The 26,842-nt window shown below is 39.9% G+C and overlaps 1 protein-coding gene across 9 annotated transcripts; it reads left to right on the top strand.

The window, feature by feature from the left end:
* The first annotated feature begins 709 nt into the window (after positions 1-709).
* Positions 710-12,560, top strand: OS9 (OS9 endoplasmic reticulum lectin). Of its 9 annotated transcripts, none has more exons than XM_051962675.1 (16): positions 754-967; positions 1,465-1,641; positions 2,147-2,210; positions 2,335-2,414; positions 2,645-2,743; positions 3,014-3,224; positions 3,339-3,443; positions 3,634-3,734; positions 3,894-3,945; positions 7,217-7,305; positions 7,617-7,865; positions 8,351-8,540; positions 9,073-9,237; positions 9,538-9,653; positions 9,784-9,852; positions 9,928-12,560. In XM_051962675.1, exons 1-16 carry the CDS (start codon positions 806-808, stop codon positions 9,934-9,936), a joined length of 1,938 nt encoding a protein of 645 aa, XP_051818635.1. In that variant the 5' UTR covers positions 754-805; the 3' UTR covers positions 9,937-12,560. The 9 variants fall into 9 exon arrangements, with proteins under 9 accessions (XP_051818627.1, XP_051818634.1, XP_051818633.1 ...); XM_051962676.1 differs by having other exon boundaries at positions 755-967; positions 9,784-9,826; XM_051962672.1 differs by having other exon boundaries at positions 757-967; positions 9,784-9,838.
* The last annotated feature ends 14,282 nt before the right edge of the window (positions 12,561-26,842 follow it).

Here is a 26,842-nt window from a genome sequence, read left to right as displayed (position 1 = left end):
TTACAAGTGAGGAAACTGAGGATGAGATAGGTCAAGCGACGTGCCCAGGGTTACCCAGCACTTTGTGGTTAATAGAATAACAATTAGAAATCATTACAGCTATCCCTGCCTAGGTTTCATTCCATCACAGTGCAGGGCAGCCAGAGGTTCGTTTTTATCTTTATTATTCCCAGCACCTAGTAGATGCTTCAAAAATGTTGATTTCCTACCCTTCTTTTAATGAGACATTCAGAATCGGAGAACCGGGCCCTATTCCCTCGGCAGCAGGTGGCCCGCCCAGCGGCGGAGGGGCTGATCTTCCTTGCCCCGCCCAACCGCAGAGGTAAAGTTGCCCGATTAGATTTGACAGCTAGTCGGGTCCAAGAAGATACCTCGGCCTCCGGCGTCCTCCGCTCAGACACGCCCCTACTAGAGGAGAGCTACTGACCTAGCTGCTTATTGGCTGATTCAGCGCTGACTCCAGCCAATCCATTCATGGCAGGTAAGAAGCCTTAGAAATAACAGAACCGAAGCTCACCTCTTTCCATTCCCCCCGCCTCCACAAACACCCCCGCTCTCTTTAGTCAGTCAGCCTGTCTCTTTGCCCCTCCCTCCGTCCATCTTTCTGTCAGTCCTCCCGCCTGTCCGTCATTCCGTCGCTCTCATACATACTGCCTAACATCACATAGACCAATAGGAACCCGAGATGCTATGACAGGCAGAAGGGAGAACCAATGAAATTTGTATGCGTAAGGAGGCGAGGCGAGGTGGCTGCCCGGTTCAGGGCGGAAGCGGCTGCTCTCGGGTTAGGGCCGAGGGACGAAAGATGGCGGCGACGTCGCTGCTCTTTCAGCTGCTATGGCCTCTGTTCCTGGGGTCGCTGTTGTCCGACTTGCCGGCCTGTGTTGTCGGGAGCTTGAACCTGGAGGAGCTGAATGAGATGCGGTATGGCATCGAGATCCTGCCGCGGCCTGTCATCGGGGGTCAGGTGAGCCTCGGGGAAGCAGGAGCAGAAGCGGGAGTGGAGGGGGTGGGGTGGATAGGGCAGGGGCTGGGATGCAGAGATCAGGGAGGGGAAGAAAGGACGCTGAGGACCCCGAGAGCGGAGAGGGAGGGGACAGGGAGGAGGACCCTGGAAGATGTCACTCCATCTCTCTCTTTGGATGTTGAAGACTTCAGACCCTCCATTTTACAGATGGGGAAACTGAGTCCCGAAAGGGGGACTTAAGATTCCTCCCTCCCGGTGTGAGTCGGAGGCAGGAAGTTAGCCTGGCCTCTGCACAAGATGCATGGAGCACACCCCGTGTGCACGCTGTCCTTGCCTTCTCTTCCCTCCCACGGGCAGCTGCAGATCTAGTTAACCATTTTCCTCCTTGACTGCGTTCTCTTCCAGGCTTGGCTAGGCTATTACTGTTGTCGTCATTGATCTCTGTCATCCGCTGTTCCTCTATTCCACCCCCCAAAACCTATGCTTTCCTCTTCCAGAGCCAGTCTTCAGAGGTCGTGATTGTTTCCTCCAAGTACAAACAGCGATACGAATGCAGGTTGCCAGCGGGAGCCATTCACTTCCAGCGGGAACATGAGGAGGAGGCCCCTCCTTATAAAGGGCCCGGAGTCCCCGAGCTGCTGAACCCCATGAGAGATGCGCCCTGCCTAGTGAAAGTGAATGGGGCTGGAGGAGGGAGCAGGAGGGCCCCAGATTAAATAAAATGACTGTTGGAGTGGAGAGCCTGGAGGGTTGGCTGTTGAGGAAGGAGGTTTGAGAGACTAGGGCATAGACTGACTAACCAAGAGTAAATAATGCTCTACTCAGACCTTAAACACAACCTAATAAAGTGTTGGGTTATGAGAAGTTAAGAGTATTAGACTGTGGATGGAGAGTTTGGGAGGAGGAGTTCACCTGGAGGAGATGGAAAGATTTGGGGCTTCGGATAGAATTAAAAGCTTTTTCATGAAAGTCAGAATGATAGGGGAGGGCTAAAATGGCAGCTGGAGGAAGCATTGAAGGAAGACCTCCAGACAAAGGAGGGGTAGTAAGGGATTTCCTTCCAGAGAGAAGGATTTCCTGCTGAGGAAGGTATAAAGGTGGACAAAAGGATCTTAGGAGATGGACAGACCCTTCCCCACTCCCCACAGCCTTACTGACTGTTAACTTTGTCATTGTTAGACCAAGGACTGGTGGACATATGAATTTTGTTATGGACGCCACATACAACAATACCACATGGAAGGTGATTCCTCTAATTCCTTAACTCTCCCACTAAGTTCTCTATAATACTATATGAAGGATAGTTCACCTTATTCTGACCTCTTCTTTCAGAAAGTAACAATTCTATCCTTTGGTATTTCTTGTAGATTCAGAGATCAAAGGTTCTGTTCTCTATCTTGGATATTACCAATCTTCCTTCAACTGGGATGATGAGACTGCCAAGGTAGTGGTGTTTGGCAGATTGTGAGGGAAAGTAAAGACTGGGTGGGAGTCCTGAGAACTCTGGGGAACAGGGAATGGACTTGGGTTAGGCAAACTAGCTTCTTAGGGTTGAATGACCATTCAGACTTAGTTCCTAAGACCTTTTTCAAGTATTATGGCATTCTCAGAGCTGCCCCTCCCACTTTACAGCATTTCCCCCTTCTCTTAGTCTCTCTTGCCTCCTCTGTACATTAGGCCTCCAAGCAACACCGCTTGAAACGCTACCACAGTCAGAATTATGGAAATGGTTCCAAATGTGATCTGAATGGTCGACCCAGGGAGACTGAAGTCCGGGTGAGTTTGGGAAAATGGAAGCTATCTCTCTTTTTGACAAACCATTTGAACCTTGAAGAGAGAGAGCAGAATTGTCTTCTAAGGGCCAGTTCTCCTACATTTAATGATCCTCTGGCTTGTCACTCTAGTTAGTTCTCTGTATAATGAAGGTTTTTATTCCCCTTTTCAAATCTCCCTCTCCTTTTATCCCTCCCTAATAGCAACGATAAACCCCACATTGTCTCATTCCCTATCTTTATCCCTTTTGAATCCCTACTCTCTCCTGGTCAGTTTCTGTGTGATGAAGGTTCAGATGCTTCAGGTGACTACATTGATCGGGTGGACGAGCCTCAATCATGTTCTTATGTGCTGACTATTCGGACCCCCCGACTCTGCTCTCATCCTCTTCTTCGACCTCCTCCAAGTGCTGCCCCCCAGGCTATCCGATGCCACCCTACCTTACAGCCAGAGCAGTATGGAGCATATATCCAGGGACAAGTGTGTAAGTCTCAGGGGGTCTGGGATATAATTAGGGGAGAGGAATGGGGGAAAGAGATATTTTGAATACCTAGTCTCTTAGGCTCTCCAATTAATTTCCTTTTTATTTTTTCCCCAGTAGATGCAAAGCAGAAAATCGAAGAAATTTCTGAGAAGCTTCACAACCCAGACCTTGAAATGTGGAGTGAGACAAAGTTTGGTGTCCTCAATACAAAGGGAACAGGTCATATTTCCTCTCAGTTATCCTGTGAGATGGCTCTTTCCTGCCAGTTATAGAAGCCCCTGGGAAGGGAAGGGGGTGCCACATATCTTGACCCCTTTATTTCACTGATTTAGATCTGTATAGAGGAGGTACTGTCCCTCCACTTCCTTTTTCTCTTCAGACCTTGCCTTATCCCATTCCCCACTCCCAGGTATGACCCCACCCAAAGGTGACCCTGGAGAATCAGATATCTGGAACAAGCCTCTTGAGACTGAAGAACAGAATCCCCAAAAGCAAGAGGCTGAGGTGGAGGTAAGAACCAACTTCTTGGTAGTCCATTCTGAATTAGGGAGTAGTGAGGATCATTTGTGATGTCACCATAATGAGACACCTGAAGTTTACTTGAAGTGGAGGGATATACTTGGATGGGGGCAGGAAATAAAGAGCCATGTACCTTTTCTTCCTAATTAGGAGCAGGACTCCAATCTGGAGAAAGAAGGTCCAGCAGCAGATCCTGTAGATGGTGAGTTAGTTCTATTCACACTGTAAGTGGAAACTGGGGGAAACCAGAAGAGGAAGGTTGTGGACAGCCTTCATGACAAGTTTGGGTTTTTACACAAACTCCCAATTCTATAGGAATGACTTGTGGACAATCATTTAATTCTTTGGTGTAATAAGGAACATAGAACTTTAAAAAACCCAACCTCTACCTCTGAGAACATCCCCTTTAGTCTTCCAAAGTCCAAAACTCTTCCAAAGAGTTTGAGTAGTCTAAGTGGAGGCATAACAGGGCCTTGTAGCTTTGTAGCTGTGGGATACTTTCTACTTCCATTGGTTTGTCTCCCTTTTGGTTTCTCTTTCTCCTTCACCTACACATCCAATCAATTGCTAAATCTTGCATTTTCTACATGTGTCCCTTACAATTGACTGCTCCTTTATGCTCACTTACATCATCACCATAAGTTTAGGTCCTCAGCACTTTTTACTTAGACCTTTGCCCTTCTAATTATTGCCCTTCTAATCAGTCTTCTTGTCTCAAGCCTCTCCCTACCACAATGCTTCTCCTATATAACTGCTTATAGGATGTTCCTTAAGCACAGACCTGACCATAGCACTTGCCCGCTTAGCAATTGCCAGTGGCTCCCTATTGCCTCTAGATAAAATATATTTTTCCTTTGACTTTTAAAGTGCTTTACAACTTGATCCTTTCCAGATTCATTATTACTTTTCTTCTAGAACCCTTTCATCCAGCCTACTTGGTCTACTTCTGTTCTTTTCCCTTCTGAGCTCTGAACTGCTAATTAATCTCTCTTGTCATCTGTATCATAGAGAATCCCTCAAGATTGGCTCAAGAATCACTTTTTATATAAACCCTTTTTCTGATTCTCTCCCCACTCCCCACCTGCTAGACTCTTCTTTCCTTCCTTTCTTATATATAAATACTTGGTACTGATATTTATTCTGTAGGCACTTATACATATTACATCTTGTCTTATCTTTTAGAATGTAAGCTCTTTGAGGTAGAAGTTTTTATTCTTTGTGTTTGTATTCCCAATGCTTAGTATAGTACCTTGCAGATAGTATGCATAAGTCTTGTTCATTTAATTTTGCTATATCAGTAATATGTATCTTAAATTTGTATAGGACTTTTCAATTTGCTTTCATTTTATTTAATTTGATCTTCACATGACATAGTTCAGGTATTAAATTACTCCCATTTTAGAGATGATAAAACTGAGCCTAAGAGATCTGGCTTGACAAATCCCATAGCTAGTATGTGGTTATATTGGCATCAAAATCCATGGCCTTATTTCTCATAAGAGCCTTTAACATTCCAGCTACTTATGTTTTGTATGTGAATGTTTGTTTCTTTCCCCCATAGCCTGTCTTTATTTGTTAAGTGAGAATAGGTCAAAAAAAATGTTAAACTTTCAACATTAGCCAGCATGAGATTTTTCAGGTAGAGATGATCCCATTTGTGGATTATTCAGGCTCTTGGGGGCTTCTTTTAGGTCCTGCTGCTTGCTTTGGGGCCATCTCATGGCATGTTAGCACTTCATACAAATAGCTGGATGATGAACATGGAAAGGTGATCACAGTTAAAGCAACTGACTTATTAGCAGTTCTAGAAAGAGGGTTTGTTGAGGGTAAAATACTGGAACAAAGTGAGTATCTATGGATGTCCTTTACTCATTATCTTTTGATTTCACTCCATTTAGTACTGGAAGAAAATAAAAGCTAACTGTTTTCTATTGCAGTGCACCCATATTTAGGAGCCATTATTCCCATCAGTCCACTGATGCTCTCCTCTTCTTTAGTCTCTTTTGCTGCCTAAATTGTGTCAGATTATGCTTTAAGACTGATCAGAATACACTACTATAGCTCCACTCCCCACCTTCCAAAAATTTTGTCACAAATTCTACATACAGGCAAAATAGGTTTATTGGAATATTTTTAATCATGGTTGAAAGTAGCGATATTGAAAATATTAATTTCTCCATAAATATATGGAAACCATTTCCAAAACCTATTTTTTTAAATGTAAGAAAAATTATACATCTGTAACCATTAACTGTATGGTTACCATCCCTTTTTAAACATAATATTTGATTTCTTACCTCCCACCCTATCCCTGAACTTGATGAAATAAATCACAACTTCTCTAGTTCACCAAAGGAAATTGTGTTAAATTATAAATATCATCAGTGTTTAACTTTATATAAGTAATGTGTTGACAAGTATCTACTTTCAAATTAGGACCCTATAGCATGGTAAAGTAGATGTTTCTGTTTTAAAAATAAATTATTGAGAGCATATTTTGGTGAAGGAGAAGAGGCCAATCCAATTACTTAATGCTCTAGTTTGAACTGAAAATGTTTCTTTTTACTTCTTGAGAAAAAAACTTTTGAAAGTTACATACATATTTCATTAAATTATGCAGCAACATTCTTTTTTTTTAATTGCCCAGAACTATCTTATAGGAGACCCATGTTTCCTGAATGAAGTCTGATATTTCAGGACAAATTGAATGATAATCACCAGTAAAAGATAACAGTGACCAGAGCAATGGTGCCATTCATTTTTCATCCTTGCCCCCCACATTTATCTTTGAAGCTTTTTAGATCTTTTGCTAAAAGCTGTTGCATTATCTAATAAGCTTTCTAATTTGTCTTGTAGCTCACCCAGTGTTTCCTCTTTCAATCATTTTTGCAGTATTCTCTGGCATGATATCAATAACTTCATTTACCTGATTCTGTACATGCCTAATTTTGTCATCCTGAAGTCCAAATTTTGGTCCAGATGAGCCCCTTGGGAAAAAAAATCTTCATCTGAATCTTCTTCCAAAAGATTTTTCCTTTCACCTTTCATAACATCATCATCATTTAAGTAGGATTTGAATTTAGTAAGCATCTTTATTACTCAATATGTTGTTTTCCTTTTCCCAGCTGCCCTATATTCCAGGCAGATATTTATTATCTGGGTGTCCACTGGGAGGCTTTTGGTTGTTCCTAAGATCGAGGCCTGACTGAGCTGAGATAGGATGGGAAGAGGGAAAGTGGGAATGCAAGAGGAGGAGGAAGAAATGGCCTCAGACTAGTATCTGGCATCAGCTGATGGGCTTTTTCATCATCTGTTCTAATCCTTTGGGTCTTTATTTTACCCACTAGCCTGGCAATAGAGAGGGCATGGACCTGTCTCCTCTATTTTGCTCTCTCTGTTTCTCTTCACCTCATCCCCAAAAATCTGTAAGGGGTTTTGCACATAGTGAGTTGTCAACTGTCATTTTTCTCCAGGTTTTCATGACAATGTGCAAGTCAAGGTCATTCGGAACCCAGGGGACTTGGTTCGATTCATAGAAGAACTGAAAGGTGGGACAAAAAAGGTATGGCTCTTGAGTTTGATGATAGTTATGTCTCTGATGTATATTTATTCTGGTGGTAGTACCTTAATTTATTCTGATGGTGATATCTTTATTTATTCTGGGCTTCTCATGTATTTTCCAGTTTTGAGTCTTTTTCTTCTAGTTGTCCTTTCCCAAGTCCATAAAGACCCCCTCCTTTCTTTCATTTCTCCTGAGAGCTCCTCAGAACCACTCTGAGAAACAGCTGTCTCTTATTTATTTCCTTCTGGACCTTACTTCCTCAGTCTTCACCCTTCAGCTTTTCTTTCTCCCCAATCTTTTCCTTGTGACAGGGGAAACTAAACCCAGTCCAGGAAGGAGATGCAGAGACCACCACAGAAGTCACCCAGGAGGGACCAGAGGTCAAAGCTGATGGTGGTGAAGAAGAGAGGAGTGAGGAAGAAGAAGATGATGAAGAAGAACAACTCTTGGGGGAATTTGAAAAGGAGCTAGAAGGAATGCTACTACCTTCAGACCGAGGCCGACTCCGGTTTGAGGTGAAGACTGGGATGGAGAAGGAGTTGGATAACATCATACAGGAGGTGAGATGCATTACCAGTCTGATCCCCTCTTGGGAGACAGAGGGAAGCACGTGGGATCACAAAGGAGGAAATATGGGAAAGGAGCAGAGGGGTAAATAATTATGATAGCTGATATTTTCTTACTATTTCAGTGGTTTACTAAATGCATTTCATTCTCATTTGATCTTCACAAAAATCCTGTGAGATATTAACCCCATTTTACAGATCAGAAGATTGAGGTTCAGGGATTTAAGGCACACACCAGGTGAATAAGATAAGACTCAAACCAGGGTCCTCTGGATCTAAATCTCATAATCTTCATATTATAGTCCAGCTACCTTCTTCAGCTATGAAATGAAAGTTATAAGGTTTGGGAGACAAAGGAGTTGGAGCCGTAATTAGACTCCCAAGCCATGAGCAGAGGATTTGGATTCTCTTAAATCCCTACAGCTGCCCCTAATTCTTCCTCTATTCCCCTGTCCCCCACTTTTGTTGTGTGTTTCTAGGCAGAATCAGAGCTGGATCCAGAGGAGCCAAGGAGTGCAACAGAACGTAGTCAAGCCTCCCAGGCCTTGGCATCCACTCTCAACAAGCTCATTCAGAGGATGGATGGAAGGCAGGGACCTGACCAGGGGGAAGGGCCCATGGAAGGTGGTACTGCCCCTCCAACTAGCCCTCCCCCACCTCAGTCCACAGGTAAAAGCAGTCATTCAGGAGCAGGAAATTCAGTTGTTGAGGCCTATATGCCAAAACTAAAAAAACCCAAACAAATAGCTTCAAATGAGCCTGCCCATCCAGCATTGGAATTCTGCACTTGGTTGCTGCCATTTTGCAAAAATGGTTAAGTTTCCCTGCTGATGGATGGATTTCATTCATGGCATTCACAGTTATTATTCTCTTATACTCCTCGGTGTTTATTCTCCAAAATCCCATGGATAATGGGCAATATAAAGGAGAGTTTAGTTTGGGATAGGGAATGATTCTGGGAGGGAAACCCATTGAATTTGGTGAAGGGCTTACTGGCCTAAATTTTTGGGAATTATTATGTATATATCAGGGCTGTTATGTTCAACATAAGGTTGAAAAGTAGGTGGGGCTTGGTAATAAGAATGGCTCCTTTATCTCTGACTTAATGACTTATGACTCTGTCTTCTCTGTTCCTCTATGTTTCCTTGTATGCTATTCTCCTTCTCCCTGCTTCCCTTACCACTGCTGTGTCCTCCAAAAGATGAGGAAACTGAGCGCCGGGTCAGAGTTCGGGTCACCAGACTCCGTGCTGGAGGCCCAAACCAGGATCTGTCTGTCTTTGAGATGAAGCGGGAAAATCCACAAGTGAAACATATAGAGGGACTGGTGAAGGACCTGCTTGAGAGGGAGGGGCTCACAGCTGAAGGTGGGAAAGAGAGACTTGGGGGACTGGGAGGGCTGGAGTTGGGGAGGGCTGCCCAAGGAGAGGGTGGAACACACAACAGAACATTTATTAAGCATTTGCAGGGCCCAGTGATAAGCTTCTAGAATGCCAAGAGAGTCCCTGTTGTTAAGGAGCAAACATTCCAACTGGGAGAGACAATTCTAAGCGGAGATGAAAGGATGAAAGGAGAGGTTGTGGGTGGACCACTGGGGAGGGGATCCATCTCATGGAAACTCTGTTGAGATTCCTAATTCTCATCTCTCCTTTTGGCCCCTCCCTTAGGTAAAGTTGAGATCAAGATTGTTCGGCCAGGAGCTGGAGAGACTGAGGAGGAGGATGGACATTGGCTGTCTGATGAGGACACCAAGAACCTAAAGGAGATTTTCTTCAACATCCTGGTGAGTCACCTCTCTCCTGATTATGCCCTTCACCTCTCATCAGATGTTTACTTTCTTTAAGTCCTCGGTGCTTTCTCTGGTTCTTTAATCAATATCTCCCATTTCATCCTCCCTTCCTTTTATACTTCAGATCCAGGGAGCAGAGGAGGCGCAGAAAGAGCGACAAAGACAGCGTCAGTTGGAGAGTAATTACCGACGAGTATGGGGGCCCCAAGGGGAGGAGGGAACTGGGGACCACGAGGAGTTTGACTTCTGAGATGCCTTCTCCCCACAGTCACTCTGAAGAGTCCTTCTGAACCTCTCTAACCTGTCACCTGCACCGAACCCCCATTTTAGTGTCCCCAGAAAAGGAACAACAGACTGGAGCCGAGCTGTGGAGTCCAGGGAACTCGGGAGGGGTTTTTTCATCGGGGGTATTGGGGCTGGGTGGGATTTAGCATGCTATTGCTACAAGATGTTTGTAACAATAATAGAGTTCCCCTCAAGATTAGTCTAGCCTTCTCCCTCTCCTGTAATTTCCCAACTTTAGCTTTTTCTCCTAGATTTCCACTTATCCTTTCCTAGCTCTTTATCTCACTCTCTATCCTGAGGTACTATGGCCTATTAAAAAAACAAAAAACAAAAATTAGAGGGGATGCTAAGGGGGGTGGGGTGGAGAATGGTGGCCATTAATAGGGCTTGAACTTCCTTGATTGCTCTATCCTGGGAATTGAGTGTTTACTCATTTAAAAATATTCCCAGTAGCATGTCTGCCCCACTTCTCTTGTCCTTAGAGAGTTTCCCACCTCCTACTATTTGGAGTCACTTTGCTCCTTTGCTTAGGATGGGATGATGTCTAATTGGAATTCTCCCAGTAATTTCCCCTGTATGATTTGGAGGGTGGGGGTGAGAGGCAACTTCTTCCTCTGGTTGTGATGCCATAGGAGTTGGGAAGTGCCTTCACCACTAGGATTTGGGGGTTTCCCTGTCCCTTCCTTTTGAATAATCAGGTTTCTTAATAAAGTGAACTGGACCCTGAAACTGTCTGTCTATTAGAGATAGGCTTTCTTGTTCTCATTACACTGTCTAGAGAAGAGTTTTCCTGTCCAGAGGAAAGGAAAGAACTCTTCTCTAGCCTCTATCCTGCTCAGCTTCTTGCTTGGGGGTACATTCTTCAGGCTCTGCTATCTTTCGACCTTCAAACTACTACACTTTTTCGGGGGATGGGAGGCAGAGGGGTGGGGAGAGTGACATGTTCACACCTATTCATGGCAGAAAGCAGTCAGGCCTAAGAAGGCTCAGACAATTTCTGCTTTCTCTTTTCTTTCTTACTGTCCCTATTGTGGCTGTTCTTATCTCCTGCTTCCTTGACACTGGTTTCTCTTCTCCTTTCACCTTATGTCTAAAATCTGAAACCTGGGTAGTTAATGCTTGCCTTATACATAGCCAGTCTAAGAAAGGGATTTCCCTCCCATTTCCCATTTTTTATTCCTAATTTTTTTAGGGTTATCTTTCCATCTCACACACAATTTAAGGCCACCAACGGAATCTGCCCCTATCCTCATCTCTATCCTTCTGTCTTCCTTGCACACCTGATGTTTTCTTCTTCCCAGTGGAAATTAGGTTATTATTATCCATTTAAAACATTGAAATATTTTTAAATTTTGGAATATATAATTTAAAGAAAATTTAGTAGAGTTGGAAGGTAGGGAAAGAATCAATCTTCAATAACAGAGCTTATAGCTGGGCAGAGATTAATATGAAATGTTCATTGGACCCATCTGCTGTCAGTCTTTCAGCCAATTGGAACCTGGTGGTAGGTGCCAGAAGGAATCAGTTTTAATGCTTGAAAAGATAGATCTGAACACTGGGAGAGTTGTGATAAGGCAAGCTTTGAGGACCTGGAAAAGATGAAGTCTGAGCCACATGAGATGGGCCTTTGATAGACTGAGATAATAGCTACAGGACAATGAACTGTTTCACTTAAAAGGGTAAGACTAGGGAAATTAGAAGAATATGTTCAACTGATTGAAGGTTTGTCGCAGAGAGGTTGAAGGGGAAAGTAAAACCAGGGTGAGAAAGGGTTAAAGTGAAAAGTTTTCCTATTATTTTGGGAAGTGATGGTTCAATATGACATGTTGCTTCAATTTATTTCTTGCCTTAATTATCTTGTAAAATTTTTTTAACCCTTACTTTGTACTGGTTGAATGGAAGTTATACTTGCAAACAGCTGACCTCAAGGATAGGAGAAACCTTCAGATTTCCTTGGAAGTCAGGTGTGAACTGGTGACTGCAAGAGAGAGAAAGAGAGAAGGAAGAAACCCTGGGGAAAGGGCTTTGGGATTCAGTTGCAGAAATCATACTCATCCTCCAAGGAGCCAGTGGTGGAATGCAAAACCTCTGAGCCTGCTTCACATATGTGAGGTTGTTTTTGAAGGACACATCACAGACAAACTACTGGGATAGATGATACAAACTGAGATTGACCTCATAAGGAAGTAAAGGCTCATGATGAACAGGTGTGTTATCCCAGGGAGTCTCTGAACTTGAAGGAGGTGGCTGCTGTAACAAATATAATAGATACCTGTGGATAGTTGGGCTATTCATCACCATTTTTCCAATCAAAAGTTGCAATAGCAAACTGCTTTCAGAATTTTTTTCTTTTGGAAGGATTGTCAATTCCCCCTCCCCCTCCCCCCAGGAGCTGTTTGCAGAAAGCAGCCTTGCTTCAATTCATGAACCACACCTTCAGTTAAAGAATTATGAAGAAAGAGAAGACTCAAACTAGATGTGTTAACCAAAACCACTTCTATAATTGGAAAATAGCTGTAAATGGAAAAGATTTGTCCTCTTTTTTTTTTTTTGTAAATTTTGGAAGAGGGAATTGTAAAAAAAAACAAAAAACAAAAAAAACCAAAACAAAACCCCTTTTTGGATTGGAAATTGTGTTATTACTGTGGGTTGAAACAGTATAAAACTTTAAGATAACATTTGAGGAAAAACTCATTGTGGGGAAGAGTGAGGCAAGAGTCAGCCTGACAATGACCAGTCACCTTTGTCTTAAGATACCAGTAAAGATGTGGAGCAGATCCAGGTAGGTGTGCAATTAAATATTGATTGCATAGTATTGTCCTAATTCTATGACAGAAGTGGTAACTAAGGGAAAACAAAGCTTAGTTGAATGAGCCAGATGAGCTACCACTTGTGGGCTGAGATGTACAGGACCTCAGAAGTTATCTAGTGCTTCCACTCTTGGAAGGAGACTACAGAATATTTGATAAGTGTTTGTATAGCCCTTGCTTGAAGACCTCGAGAAAATAAGGATCTACTTTTGCCTTGAGCCATCCATTCCTCTTTTGGATAGCTCTGATATGTATTGAGTTTTTTCTTAGCTTACCCCTAAACTTGCCTCTTGCCAACTTTACATATTCCTCCTGATTGTGTCCTTTGGGTCTAAGTAGAACATACAATCAGTTCTTCATATCCTTAAAGACAGCTATTAGCTATCTCCACCTATTCTCTTAGCTAAACATCTTTTAACTTCATTTGATTTAAGTATATCATGATATTCAAGTACTTCACTGACCTGGTTCCTTTGGATGCTCTTTAGTTAATAATCTTTCTAAAATATGGTATACTGAGCTGGCTATAATAGTGAAGATGTAGACTCTGCCTTCCTATTTCAAGTTCAAGATTTCCTATGATGACCTTTCTGGAATTAGTCTTGTTCCATTTATTTAAATATAATAGCTGTCTTTGGTGAGGTAAGCAGGAAGAGAGAATGCTTGAACACAGATATTCAAGACTCCATCTCCATCTTTTCTCTACTAGTGATATTTGAGTAGACATTCTAGAAAGCCAGCCTTACCTTCTAGCTTATAGGGAGACATAGCTGGTAGTATTCTGTCCTGGGGGAAGATCACAGGACTGAGGAACTTCTGTGACTAAGGAAGACCTTGTCTCTGCAGTAGTAGTACTGGGTGGTGTTATTAGTCTTAATTACTAGGCATTATTTCAAACAGACCTTTTAAACATTTTAGCTTAAAAAGACAAAAGTCTCCAGGGCCATCTCTAGTCATCCTGATCTATATTTTGCCACTGGCCATCCAGATGACTCCAGAGGAGAAAGTGGGGCTGGTGATTTTGCATAGCCCTCCTCACTTAAATCCAATTCACTTGCATGTCATGGCATCACCTCTCTAATGTCATGGTCCTCTTCAAGAATGAAGAGCAAACAACAGTAGGGGATGGTATCTACTATATTTGGTGTATTATTTTTCCTTCTGATATCCATAGGAAAAGGGAAAAGGAATGGTGGTGGTGAAAAGAATTAGGTTTAAAAATAATACTGTTGTATAGAACTATGGTGTGAATCTGGATTAGGGTTGAGACATATCTAGAAATAAAGGGACATGGTTCACCTAAGGAGCAACACATCCTCATCAGTTCCTAGAAAGCATAGTTGCTATATGTTCCTTTAAGTGAAAGCAACATTTTGAGATTGATCATCTTGTATCCAGATTGAAAAATAATCAAAAAATATATATTGCCTAGCTTCTCATTCACTTGGACAAGTAACCTAATGAATTTGGGTATTCATCTATAAATGGTGAAGTAGTGTCCCTGGTCTGAAAAGAAAATTGGAGTTCATGTCCAACCTCAGACACTTACTAGCTATGTGATCTAAGTAAGTTTCTTAACTTTTTCTTTGCCTCTTCATTGGTAAAATGGGAATAATAATAATACACACCTCTCAGAGTGGTTGTGCAGACAATATGAGAATGTTAGTATAACACTTCGCAAACCTTAAAATGCTTTAGGAATACTAGTTAATGCTGTTCTCTACTTCAGTGGACCTGTGGTCTTAAACATATGGTTACTTCATCCAGATTTCAACTTATCTATCCCTTATCATATAAAACTTATTACTGCTCTCCCATAAATCTTTTATAAAGGATATAACAAATGTACTGAAAGCCCTTCTCTGTCTAGGTCTTGTTATGTTCTGGAGGTACTGGTGAAGCTCTTTGATACTCCATGATCTTTCATGTTGTTAGTTAAACAGTCTATTTCCTTCTTAGATTTACATTTGCTAGATATAATTTTAGGAGAAATTGCCTCAAAATCAAGGTCAGGAAGTTCTGAGTCTTGCCTCTAACACATACTGGCTGTGATGCAGATTAAATCATTTAACTTCTTGGTTTTGAAAGCAACTTTAAAACTTTTAAAGACTTTAAAATAGTCTATACTAATGAAATCAAAAGTAAAAAAAAAATCTTAAATGACATTTCTTGCCACCAAGCCACCAGAAGTTACTTCTTATACTCACTATTTCTAAATTGTCCTTTGCATCACTTGAAATCTTGAAAATCATAGTGTTCCATGATTGGCGGTCATTTGTCATCAGCAGGAGGCTATTAGTGGCTTTTAGCAGAAAACACTTGTATGGGAGAAAAACCATAAGAGGAGAAGAAATTGTGAAGATTTTGAGGGCTTTAGAATTGTGGAAAAGGCCAGAGATTTTTTGGGAGGAAGAGACATTGGGAGGACTTGAGAAATTGCAGAAAAATTAAGATTCAAGCTGAAGGAGAGTAAGTTGAAAACTTGAGCAGAAGGAATTTAAGGTCCTAAGGAGATGAAAAGAATTTCATTTGAAGGAAATGGGAAAAACCTAGAATCAAAGAGATTCAAGAAGACCAAGAAGAGAAGTTGGTAATTGTTGCCACAGTTTTCCAAGATGGTTAACAGCAAAAACAACAGAACTGAGGGCTTCACTTCAAGCAAGATTGGAGCTCAGAGCAATTTATTGAAACTGTGTAGACCTTGAGATATTTGATTTGTCATGGGCAAATCAAGTACTCAAAATTCAAGTAGATCTGCCTCCTGGAAGAAAAAAACAAAAGAGCTCAAGGAACACTCTTCCATTATGATATCAAGGATAATGAAGTTTTCTTTTTAAATGTGCAAGAGTATCTTCAATGTGAAAACAAAAAGGCAGAAGGAAATTTTGATCTATATCAGAAGGTTGGAACAGAGAAGTTATGATATAGAAAAAAGGAGAAAGGTATCGCTAAACCCTTGGAGCAAAGAAACAGTTGCTCTTCTCATTTTGGAGGGAACCAGCATTCTTTGACAGGGAAATAACTATTTGTCTCCTGGAAAATGATAATCTGTATCTCTTGAGTGGGAGGTCATCCAGTAGTGGTTAAAAGAAGAAAGGAAGCAAAATGGGGGTTGGTGACTACATTGAGAGTTCTAGTCAAGATAGCTACCTGAATGAAATCAAGCAGACCAACACTCTCATTTTCCAACAAAACCTAAAAGTGTCACTAGACCTAATAATGGTCAAGAAAACCACTAAGAAATTATAGTGGATAACTTCTTAAACTGAAGAAATGAAAGAAAAAAGTCAGCTAGAAGTATATACAGGAAAGATCCACCGGAAAAATTAGTGCCAGAACTGGCAAACAAGACCAAGGCAATCCAACACAACCAGAAATCCAGCAGACATGAGGCTGTGTCCAAGGGCATATGAGCAGAGGAACTCTACAAGAAAGTGTCAAGGTGATTAGTATACACTGTAAATCTGAGAAATCAAAGAGTAGCAGAAATCAATTGACTGTGCTTGCTATTGACACAGCACTCAGACTAAGACACCAAAAGCCCAAAGATTCTGGTCCCTAGCACTCAGTCCTAAAACACTCTATAAGGCCCAGAGATCCAGTGCTCTGAACCTCAAAAAATCCAGAAGAGTCAAATCTGGGGAGAGGAGTTAGCACAGGAACCCAAGTTGAAACAAGTTGAAAAAAAGTAGGGCTAACCACCTCACCCAAAAGTACAAAAGGAGGTAAATCCAGGTATTGGTACAAAGTCCTAACTTTTGAATTAAGGTGATATAGAATACTATAGGGAATTATATTAAATCCAAAGATCACCCCATAACTACAAATAGAGATTCAAAAGAAAAAAAGGGATTTTTTTTTCCCCAGAAGGACAACATGAATACCTGAAAGAAATTAAGAGACAAAAAAATGAAATAGGTGATCTGGAGGAAAGAATGGGGAAAAGAATATGTAGCTCTTAATAGAAACCTTACCTAAATAATTTCTTGAAAATTAAAATCGACCAAACATAAATCAGTGGCTTCATGGGGAGAACAAATAATAAAAATCAAAAGATTGGAAAATAGAAGAGGATATTAAATATCTAATGCCCAAAACAACTGACCTGGAAAATAGGACGAGGAGAGATAGTTGAGATAGGTGGTACCGAGGCAGCTATCTGTGGACCTGAGAACAAAAGGTTTTTTGTTTTCCCAAGGCATGTATCCAAGATTTGACATAGAATTCCCAAGACTTGTCAAACTGGATAAGCTACTACCCACTTCTGGTGATTCACAGGAGCACAAATGATGCTTCTAGGAGGATCTAAGAAGCATTATTAAAGATTACAGAGTTTGAAGACAAGAAATAGAAGACTTTAGGGAAACAACTGGTATTTTCATCACCGTGGCTAATAAAAGGTGAGAATGTCAGAAGAGAAAGCTGGATTCAAGAAGGGAACACCTGACAAGGTAGTTTAGTGAAGAGTGCTGGATTTGGAATCTGAGGACCTGGGTTCAAATTTTGGATTCCACTTGAATAAGCAAATGACTTAGTATATTTAAACTGTAGTTACCTCATAAATTGAGGACATTGATCTGAATGTCTGAGGTCCCTTTTGACACCAAATCCATGATTCAGTAAATGGGATTTGGACTTGTAGATCACATTAAAATATTTGAAAATCCCCTGGCCAGGGAGTTCACCTAATAAAAGCTAGTAAAAATATATTTGAAGTCCTTTGAATCTAATCAAAGGGGTTTTAAGCTGAAAAGGGGGAGAAAAAAAAGTCTTGCTAATATATTGACCAAACTAAATATTATAAAGAGTAGATAAAATATAAGGGGAAGAATATCAATAGAGAAACATTTTAGGGATGTGCAGTATTAGTTGGTTTCCCTGTCTATTTCCTTAGTTCATATCTATTATCTCCAAATGTTCAATGCTCTTGCCTATCTCCTATTTCATATGTACCATATACATCCTTAACATCTAATACAGGTCAGGATTTTTCTCTCTGCCTTTTCAGAGCCTTTCTGTTATTTTCACATTAAAAATTAACAAGAGATGAAATCTAAGGGAGGCGCCAACAATTGAACTTTAAGGTCCCAGATGGCTGGATCTATATAAATACTCTAAGAAATGGTTAGTAAGGCCCAATGTTAAAGAGTGGGTGAGTGGGACAGGAAAAGAAGGCATGCTAATGCTTTTTAGGAGTTATAAATTAGTATAAGCATTCTTGATTTAGAATAGTATAAGTAAAGCATCTAAAATATAAACCCTTTAACCCAGGGATTCCATTGCTAGTAATATATTCCTGGGAAGTTACTGTAAAAAGAAAGGCCTTATAAACAACAAAATATTTATAGCATTTTGTGTGATAGCAAAGAATTGGGAAGAAAAAAAAAGTAAATGCCCACCAACTGGGGAATGGCTAAACAAGTTTGTGTTATGTAAATAATGGATTTTACTGTGCTATTAAGTAACAATACAATGGATAAAAAATATGAAAAGACTTGAACTGATATGAAAAGACATGAATTAAACAAAGCCAAGAAATACACATTCGTATATATGTGTATATACATACATGCATGGATATGGCATACAACAATGTAAATGGAAAGAACATAAGACAATTGAAAATAAAGATTGCAAAATTACAAAGAACAGGCTTGTCCCCAAAAAAGAGATATGAGAAGATACTTCCCCTACTTTGCGGAGATGTAGAATACTGCATAAAGTCATATTTTCTAAATGTATTCTTTTTTGCTGATATTTTTTCTTTTTAAAAAATTCTTTGTTGTATAGGATGGCTTTCTGGGAGAGTGATACAGGAAGAACTTTGGACAATGTAAAGACAAAAAATACCAATAAAATTTATTTAAAAAACAAAAGAAAAACATGGAAGAGGAATTGGAAATACTAATGCAAGAAAACAAGCAGCAAATTAATTGAATCACTCTTATATTGTGTTTAGGGGATCAGATCTATTAGAAACAGATTTATTAATGTATTGAGCAATTGCTAGAAGGAATTTTGGCTGGTATGGATTCTGTCTTATCAGCCAAGAATTCCAACTAAACAGTGAAGTCTAGTGATTCATATACCATTTCAATGGACTTCTAAAGAATCAAAGCAGTTATCTCTGACTGCATCATCTGACTGCATTATAGTTGCAATTCAAGAACAGAGCAGAAACAGAAACAAGTTAAAAAGATATATTTATCGTGTTAACATATATCCTCAAGGATGTAGGATTAAATAAAAGCAATTCATGAAATGAAGGGCCAAACAATATTAGAACAAGAAGCCTTTGTATCTGAAATATTCTAGAATTTCTAGAATTTTCTGGTATTCGATGATGAGTGGCTTAATTAAATGGCTGCTTCTTAAGAATATTTTGAAATTAGTAACATTCTAGTTTTATTTTTGAAACAATCTGCTTTTACTTTAATTAATGAGATCCAGGACAAGAGTATACTCAGAGAAAGCTAAACTTTTTTCAGAAGGCACAGAATGAGTCAAAAGGAAGAGCAAATGGTGGGGGGAGGGAAAGAGATATATTCTAATGATAAAATTTGGAAACCAAAAGAGGAAAGCATGATGAAAAGCACTGGATTGGATATCTATGGAGGCAGAAACAAAAGCAATCTTCTAGTTTTTCCATTTCCTTCAGGACTTAAGACTAACTTTTGTTTTCCTTACTAAAACATAGCTTTTTTGAAGTAGAATGACATTCAGACACTGTTACATTTGGCCCCCTATCTCCATACATCTGTACTATGGGGTTTGGTATTATGGTCCTGGGATTGTCTTTCTGGTAGTGTTATATAATGGGAAGAGTGCTGATTTTTGGAGGAAAAGTGAAACCTGTATTCAAAACTTGCTTCTAATAGTACTTAGTTGTATGTGCAAGTAAGCCACTTAATCTCTCTGAATCTCATTTTACTGTAAAATAGGAATCAAGATACCATAGTACCTATCTCATAATTTTTTTTGCGTTGTCTTAAGTGAGAATGAGGAACTAAAAGGGTAGGTAAAAAACAAAAAACGTGAGGGTAGGGATCAGTGGAAACAGAAACTGAAATGATAATGCATTCGGATTATGTTCTGGAAAAAAATAGATGAGAAGTTAGGGAAAGAGATCACAAGCCTGACACAAAGGCATGATATATTTTATCATAATGGGAGGGGAAATAATTACCCATAATTCTACTGGAATTTTCTCCTGACACACAAAATTAATTTTTAAAATTTCCAATTCCCTCAAACATTTTAACTAGAGGCTGCGTGTGTGCGTGCATGCGCACTCATATGAGAGCAAGCGCATGTGTATGTGTATAAAATAGGGGTCAGGAGGACATGAGTTTGATTTCTACCTTAGCCATTTACTAATTCAAAGATTCTGGGTAGTTTTTCGGTCTTAGTTTCCTTTTCTATATAGTTACAATAAGAGTACCTAGTTCCTAGCATTGTTGTGAAATCACATGAGAAAATATATAGAAAGCATTTTGCAAACCTTAAAACACTATATGATTATCACCTAGTAAGCTTCTGTTCCCTCAATTTACCCAGGATGCAGGACGGGAGCAGAGGGTAGTTAAAGGAGTGAAAACAGCTTATCCTTACTTTCAAATTTATTTTAAAATCCTCTTTAAAATTTTCAGGGATGAGCATTTACACCCTAGAAAATGGCAAATGCTAAAAATCAAGGCTTGATTAATCATCTTGCTGATTGTCTAGATGTAAGAAAGTGATGGAGATATTAATAATGCAAATTAAAGTTTTGTGTCATACATTTTTTTTCAGAGAGCAGATTGTTAAAATTTACCAATAAAACTTTGTCCAGTTTCCATGACTTACTAACCTACATTTCAGTTACATTTTGCCATTGCCCACAGTGTTCGACTTCCATAATGAAAAATTTGGGAAAATCTATTATCCAGTCATAATCTATCATTCCATATCTCCCTACACCTTTCTCTGAAACCACCTTTGTCTTTATTGTGACATCTTTCTACCTCTTAGTGCTTTTCCAAGCCATCACTTTGGCTTTTACTTTTGCTCCATTTTCCTCCCTTATTTTTTTCCCTTTAGTTAACCAGCTCAATTCCTTTTTTTTTCTTGAATTTACCCCTTGCCAAACCCCAACCCTAGTTTACTCCCTCCATCTGGCTCAGAAGTCATAACTGTGCTGACTGGATCTGCTATATATGTTATCTAAACAAATAGCTACACTGAGACTGGACTCATTTTCCTGAATTCAAATCCTCTCTTAGACACAAGCTGTGACCCTGGGCAAGTTATTTAACCCCATTTGCTTCAGTTTCCTTATCTGTTAAATGAGCTGGAGAAGGAAAAGCCAAAACATTTCAGTATCTTTGCCAAGAAAATCCCAAATAGAATCACAGAGTTGAATACAACTGAAAAAAATGACTGAGCTTAACAAAAGTAAACACTCAAATAGGCCTTCATTGTAGCAAGGCAATAGTTTTCCTCCAAATTAATTTTAATATCCCCATTTTTTGTAGTGTCTCTTCCAAACTTTTCCTTCTCTTCTTAAACCTCCCATACTATCTTTCCCCTTCACTCTTTCAGTTGAGGACTTAATAACTTTACTGGGAAAATCAGTGCCATTTGCTATGAATTTTCCCACTATGATCCACCTTCTCTCATCTTTCTCCATGTTACTTCTTCACTCTTTTAGTTGAGGACCTCAACTTCATACTTTACTGAGAAAATCAATGCCATTTGCTAGACTTCCTCTTTTCTCTTTTTATCTTACAATTCCTTGACACCATCTCCAACTATCTACTATGCTCCAGTCTCTGAGAAAAAGGCAGCTTTTCTCTTCACTAAGGCCAAGCTTTCTTTATATATCCTTGATCCCCTTCTTTCCCTTTTCTCCAGCTGATTGTCTCACTATAATCCATCTTCTTTCTCCATGTTACTTCTTCACTTTTTCAGTTGAGGACCTCAAATTCATACTTTGCCGAATGCCATTTGCTGTGAATTTCCTCTTTTCCCTATCTTTATATTTTACAAATCCTTGACATCATCCCCAACTATCTACTATGCGCCAGTCTTTGAGAAAAAAACAGCTTTTCTCACTAAGACCAAGCTCTCTTTATATATCCTTGATCCCCTTCTTTCCCTTTTCTCCAGCTGATTGCCCCAATATGATCTTCCTTCTCTGTATTGCTTCTTTTCCTGATAACTATATGCATGCTCATCCCTTCCACCCTGAAAAAATCCTTACCAGATGCAACCATCCAATATCTTTTCTTTTTCTTAACCAGAATCCCTGAAATGGTGATCTATAGTCACTGTCTCCAATTCTCCTCTCTCTTCCAAACCATCTGAAATCTAACTTCCATCCTTATTACTTAAATAAAATTATTCTTTTCAAAGTCACCAATGATCTCTTCATTGCCCAATCCAATGACCTTTTCTCAATCTTTATCTTTCTTGACCTCTCTGCAGCATTTGGTGCTACTGACCAATCTTTCTTCCTGAGTTTTTGTGATGCAGCTGTCTCTTAGTTTTCCTCTTTCTCTTTAACCATTCCTTTAGAGTCTCTTTGGTCACATCAATATCATAAGAACTAGCAATTATATAATACTTTAAGATTTTCAAAGTGCTTGACAAATATGATCTCATTTTATTCCCACAACAACCCTGGGAAGTTTGTGTCATCATTCTCATTTTATATATGAGGAAACTGAGGCAGTTTAAGAAATTTATAGTTATACAGTAATTGAGTCAACATTTGAACTTAGGTCATTACTTAAGCACTATCTACTGATACCTAGATGCCTTTCTCTTTTGTCTGATCATCCATATCACATTTCCCATCTATAGTCTACATTTCCCCCTAGATTCTCCCCTTCCTTTTTCTCTCCTCCCCTTCTTTTTTCTTCCTTCTTTTCCCCTCCATTCTCCTCTCCTTTCCTTGTCTTCTTCTGTCCTCCCCTTTCCTTTCTTCTCCTCTCTCTTCAATCGCTCTTGGTTGCCTCATCAGTTTATGTTATATATAGTTATGTATATCTAGTTCTAGTGTCTCTCCTGAACTTCGACATCTCCAACTGTTCATTGAACATTTTAAATTGGATTTCCAATAAGCATCTCAAATTTAACATGTCTAAAGCAGAACTCACTAGTTTTCCCCAAGATCCACTACTCTCCTGAACTTCTCTGTTTCTGTGGAGGGCACCATCATCCTCCCTGTCACCCAGGTTTGCAGCTTCAACTCTCTACTCTCACATCACTTACACCAACAGTGCTTATTTTTGTTTAAACCTTGTTTATACCTTATAGAACATCTCTAGCATCTGTTTCCTTCTCACAGAACCAGCAACCTAGTTCAAGCCACTTTCGTTTCTAGCTATCTTTCGCTTCTATTTATATCGATCTTCTATGAGATCTATTGACCTTAAGTCTCTTCCCACTCCATGTAGGAAGGTCTGACCATGTAATTCCTCTACTCAAGCAACTCCTGTGATTTTCTATTCTTTCAAGATCAAATGTAAACTCTTTGACCATTTAAAGCCCTTTCCAACTTTGTCTTAGCATAATTTCCCACCCCTTTATATGCATAACTTTATTAATTAGCCATAGTGTTCTTCATACAAGATATCCTATTTTTTCCTTTTCATGCTTTTATCCCTCTATCTATCACCTCTTTCTCTTCCCTGGAATGTACTTCCTTCTCATTAACTCTTGAAATTCCTAATTTCCTTCAAGTTAAGTTCCACTCAAGTGCCCCCTTCTTTCTACATGTTTTCCCCTGATTCTCCTGATATATGCTAGGGCCTTATTCCCTCCTCCCACTATTTATCCTTTTTATTTTTCATAAATATTTTTATATACACATGTTGTTTACTTGGCAAGCTTATAGGCTCTTTCAGCCAGAAACCATTTCTCTTTGTCCTTTGTCAACTGCTTAATAAACTGCTGAGCATATAATGCATGCTTAATAAATGCTTATTCTTTCATCACTTCCCCAATGCCTAGTATAATTCTTGATACATAGTAGGTACTTAATAAATGCTTATTTCTTTCTTATTCCCCCAGTACCTAGTATAGTACCTGATACATAGTAGGTACTTAAAATACTTGTTCATTGATTGATGAATTAAATAATAGGAGCTGTCCATACATGGAATGGGCTGCTTCAGTAGATAGTGTGTTTCCCATCAATAGAGATCTTCCTTAGAGGAGGGATGTTTAATCCTTGGGAATGCTGTGCAGATGATATCATCTCATAGGACCCCCAACTCTCAGATTCAGTGATTCTAGGTATAGTTCATACTCCTTTGCCTAATTATTTAAGGACTTTTCCAATTTGGTATCACCTTTCCAAAATTGTTCCATGTATTCCCTTACATTTATGAAACATTTGAGTCAAAATGGACCTACTTGCTTTTGCCCATATTCACCCCGTACTTTCCTTGTTTTATGCATTTACTTATGTTACCCCTATCTTTAGAATTCCCTCTACTTGTTGAAAGAGGCTGAATAGTACAGTGCAAAGAACACTGGTTCTGGAATGAAAAAATCTGGGTCAAAGTCTACCTTTAGTACTTACTTACATGTGTGACTTTTGTTGAATCACTCAGTCTCAGTTTCCTTCCGTGTAAAATGAAGGGATTGGGCTAAATTATCTATTAGATCCTCTTCAACTTTATACCTATGATCTCATCAACCTCTATTCATTGTTTGAAAGTACAAGAGAGCTTCCTTCTTCCAGAGATCTTCCTGATCTTCCCCCTTTTCGGGAACCTTTACTCATGGACTTTACATGACATTTATTTGCTCTTATGAATTAATCATGTGCTATTTTATATAATAGTGATATATTTCTATATTATATTTGCTTCTGAATTGTAAATTCTATGATGGCAGAGATAATGTCTTATCTCACTCAGGCCTATGTTTATTACATTGAACTGTGCTCAAACTCTTTATTTGAACTAAGAGTCAAGAATAGTATGTAGTATGTACCCATTAGAAGCAAAGATTTACCTAAAGTGTGGTGATAGAACTCAATTGTCTCCTGTCTCCAGTGTAGGTTGTAAGATAGAAACTGAAGAAGCTCTTCAAATCCTTTCTCTAGACAGCTTGCTTCATTTTATCCCTATTGACCAGTCTTTAACCTAGTATGTGCCTCATCACCCCCTTCCCCTTGCCAATACCCATTTCTCTTGGCAGACTCAGCTATTCCTTAAGGCTAGAAGGATTTCGAGATAAGCCAAGGGGAAATTAACTTTGCCTTTTAGGTGGTAGATGGTGCAAGAGTCAAAAGACATGTTGCATGTAGCAGTATTTGGAAGGTGGATTGAGACATGGAGGTGTCCACTCCTGCCCTCTCCTTTCTCACCTTCCTTCCAGCATATACATTTCATTTCCCTACCTCTTGCCAAAAACACCTTCATTTTTAGTGGCATATTCTCAGGCACAATAATGTTCCTGTAATGGATTAGTCAGCCTAGAACTCTGCAGAGCTGGGCCCTCAATAAGCTGCTAGAAGATACTGTTCAAGCTTGGTTGAGGATCCAGACCTGAGATATTTGGAGCTGGTCTTGAGAAAGGCCAAGAGAAATTTTACCTTGAGGCCAGGAGCTCAGCATCACTGATCCAAAAAGAGAGTGAAGGTGAATGATGACCAGATCTTGTGTTACCTTGCCTGCAGGTTCCTTCCTCCCTAACAACCTTTCATCTGGGTGCGAATCACTGATCCTCAATAGAGCTGGAACTCATCAGGTGCTAATACCGGAGGTATTAAACTACCATGATCTATGGAGGGGCTGGAAAAGGGACATTTCAGCTCCCTTTGCTGCATGAAGTAGATGAATGTGTAGTCCCTCTACACAGTCAGGACACCTAAGAGTGTGTGACCTCCCATCCCTTTTTACTCTAGCTCTATCATTGAGCAAGAGGATTGGAATTGTACCCTCTGTGTTCTCCATATTCTAAGTAAGCAAATGGGAGGTGAGAGGGGAAGGACTAAGGAAAGAACCAAAGAAGACTAGGGGAGATAGATCTCATGCTCAGTCTCCCAGAAACTTAATTGGTTCTCTTCATTTCCCTGATTGGTACCCCTCATTCTGCATAGTTACTAATTTTAATGCAGCCCCTCATGACTCTTTAATTAGACTCTCTCGATATTCTCCCCAAATCCCTGGAGCAGTTCTGAGACTCACTACTCAGGACCTATCCTGCCATACCCACTCTATTCGATATAGTCTGTTTTTTAATGCTTACCTTCCAACCTCCACTTCATAGTCCCTACCTTTCTAAAACTTGGAAGAGTCAAACTGGACAGAACTCTCACCTTGAATATCTCCCCCCTTTCAGCTCCTACCCAGCACCTGACCAGTTTCTTCATCTCTAACTCTCAGCTTCCTCATCTGTTTAATGGAGTTTATGATGCTCCTACTTAATCTTCCTCACAATATCATTGTGAGGATCAAATGAGATAACAAGATAAGAAAGTATTTTGTAAATGTAAAATGTTATGAAAATGTGAGGTTGGTATTTTTAAAAACTATTAATTTAAGTATCTGTCAGACTCTTTCTCTGTGTTGGGGATTCCTGCTCCTATATGGGTTAGTCTAAATGATCACTGAAGTCCCTCCAACTTTCAGATTCTATGCTTTATATGAAAATTCCAGCCCTCAGCCCTTAGACAGACCAGAGCTACACTCCCTCAGTCAAAATCACTGCCTTTTTAATTGTTTGAAGAAGACTCATACCACCTGATTCAGGGGAGGCAAATGGTGGGGGGATCATTACCATTGCCCCTTTCTTCCACCCTCTCCCCAAACACACTAGTCCTCTCCAAAATATTTTAGCCAAAAAACCCCCAAAACAACCCAAACAACCAAAAAACCAAAGAACCCAAAACAAAACAAAAGGAAACAAAGCAAACAAAACAAACAAAACAAAACAAAAAATACCTAAAACACTTACACCAACTGGCCTCTGGGGCTATGGTGAGTAAGGGGGTGAGGGTGGGGGCAAGGAAATCCCGACCTGCTTGAGGAAGGGAAGGGGGGGCAGGCCAATGGGGGACCTATCCCAGCCGGTTTAACTTCTTTACCTGGC

The sequence above is a fragment of the Antechinus flavipes genome, chromosome 5 (assembly GCF_016432865.1).
Source record: "Antechinus flavipes isolate AdamAnt ecotype Samford, QLD, Australia chromosome 5, AdamAnt_v2, whole genome shotgun sequence".
NCBI classification, from domain to species: domain Eukaryota; kingdom Metazoa; phylum Chordata; class Mammalia; order Dasyuromorphia; family Dasyuridae; genus Antechinus; species Antechinus flavipes.
This window is presented reverse-complemented; position numbering and strand designations above follow the sequence as displayed.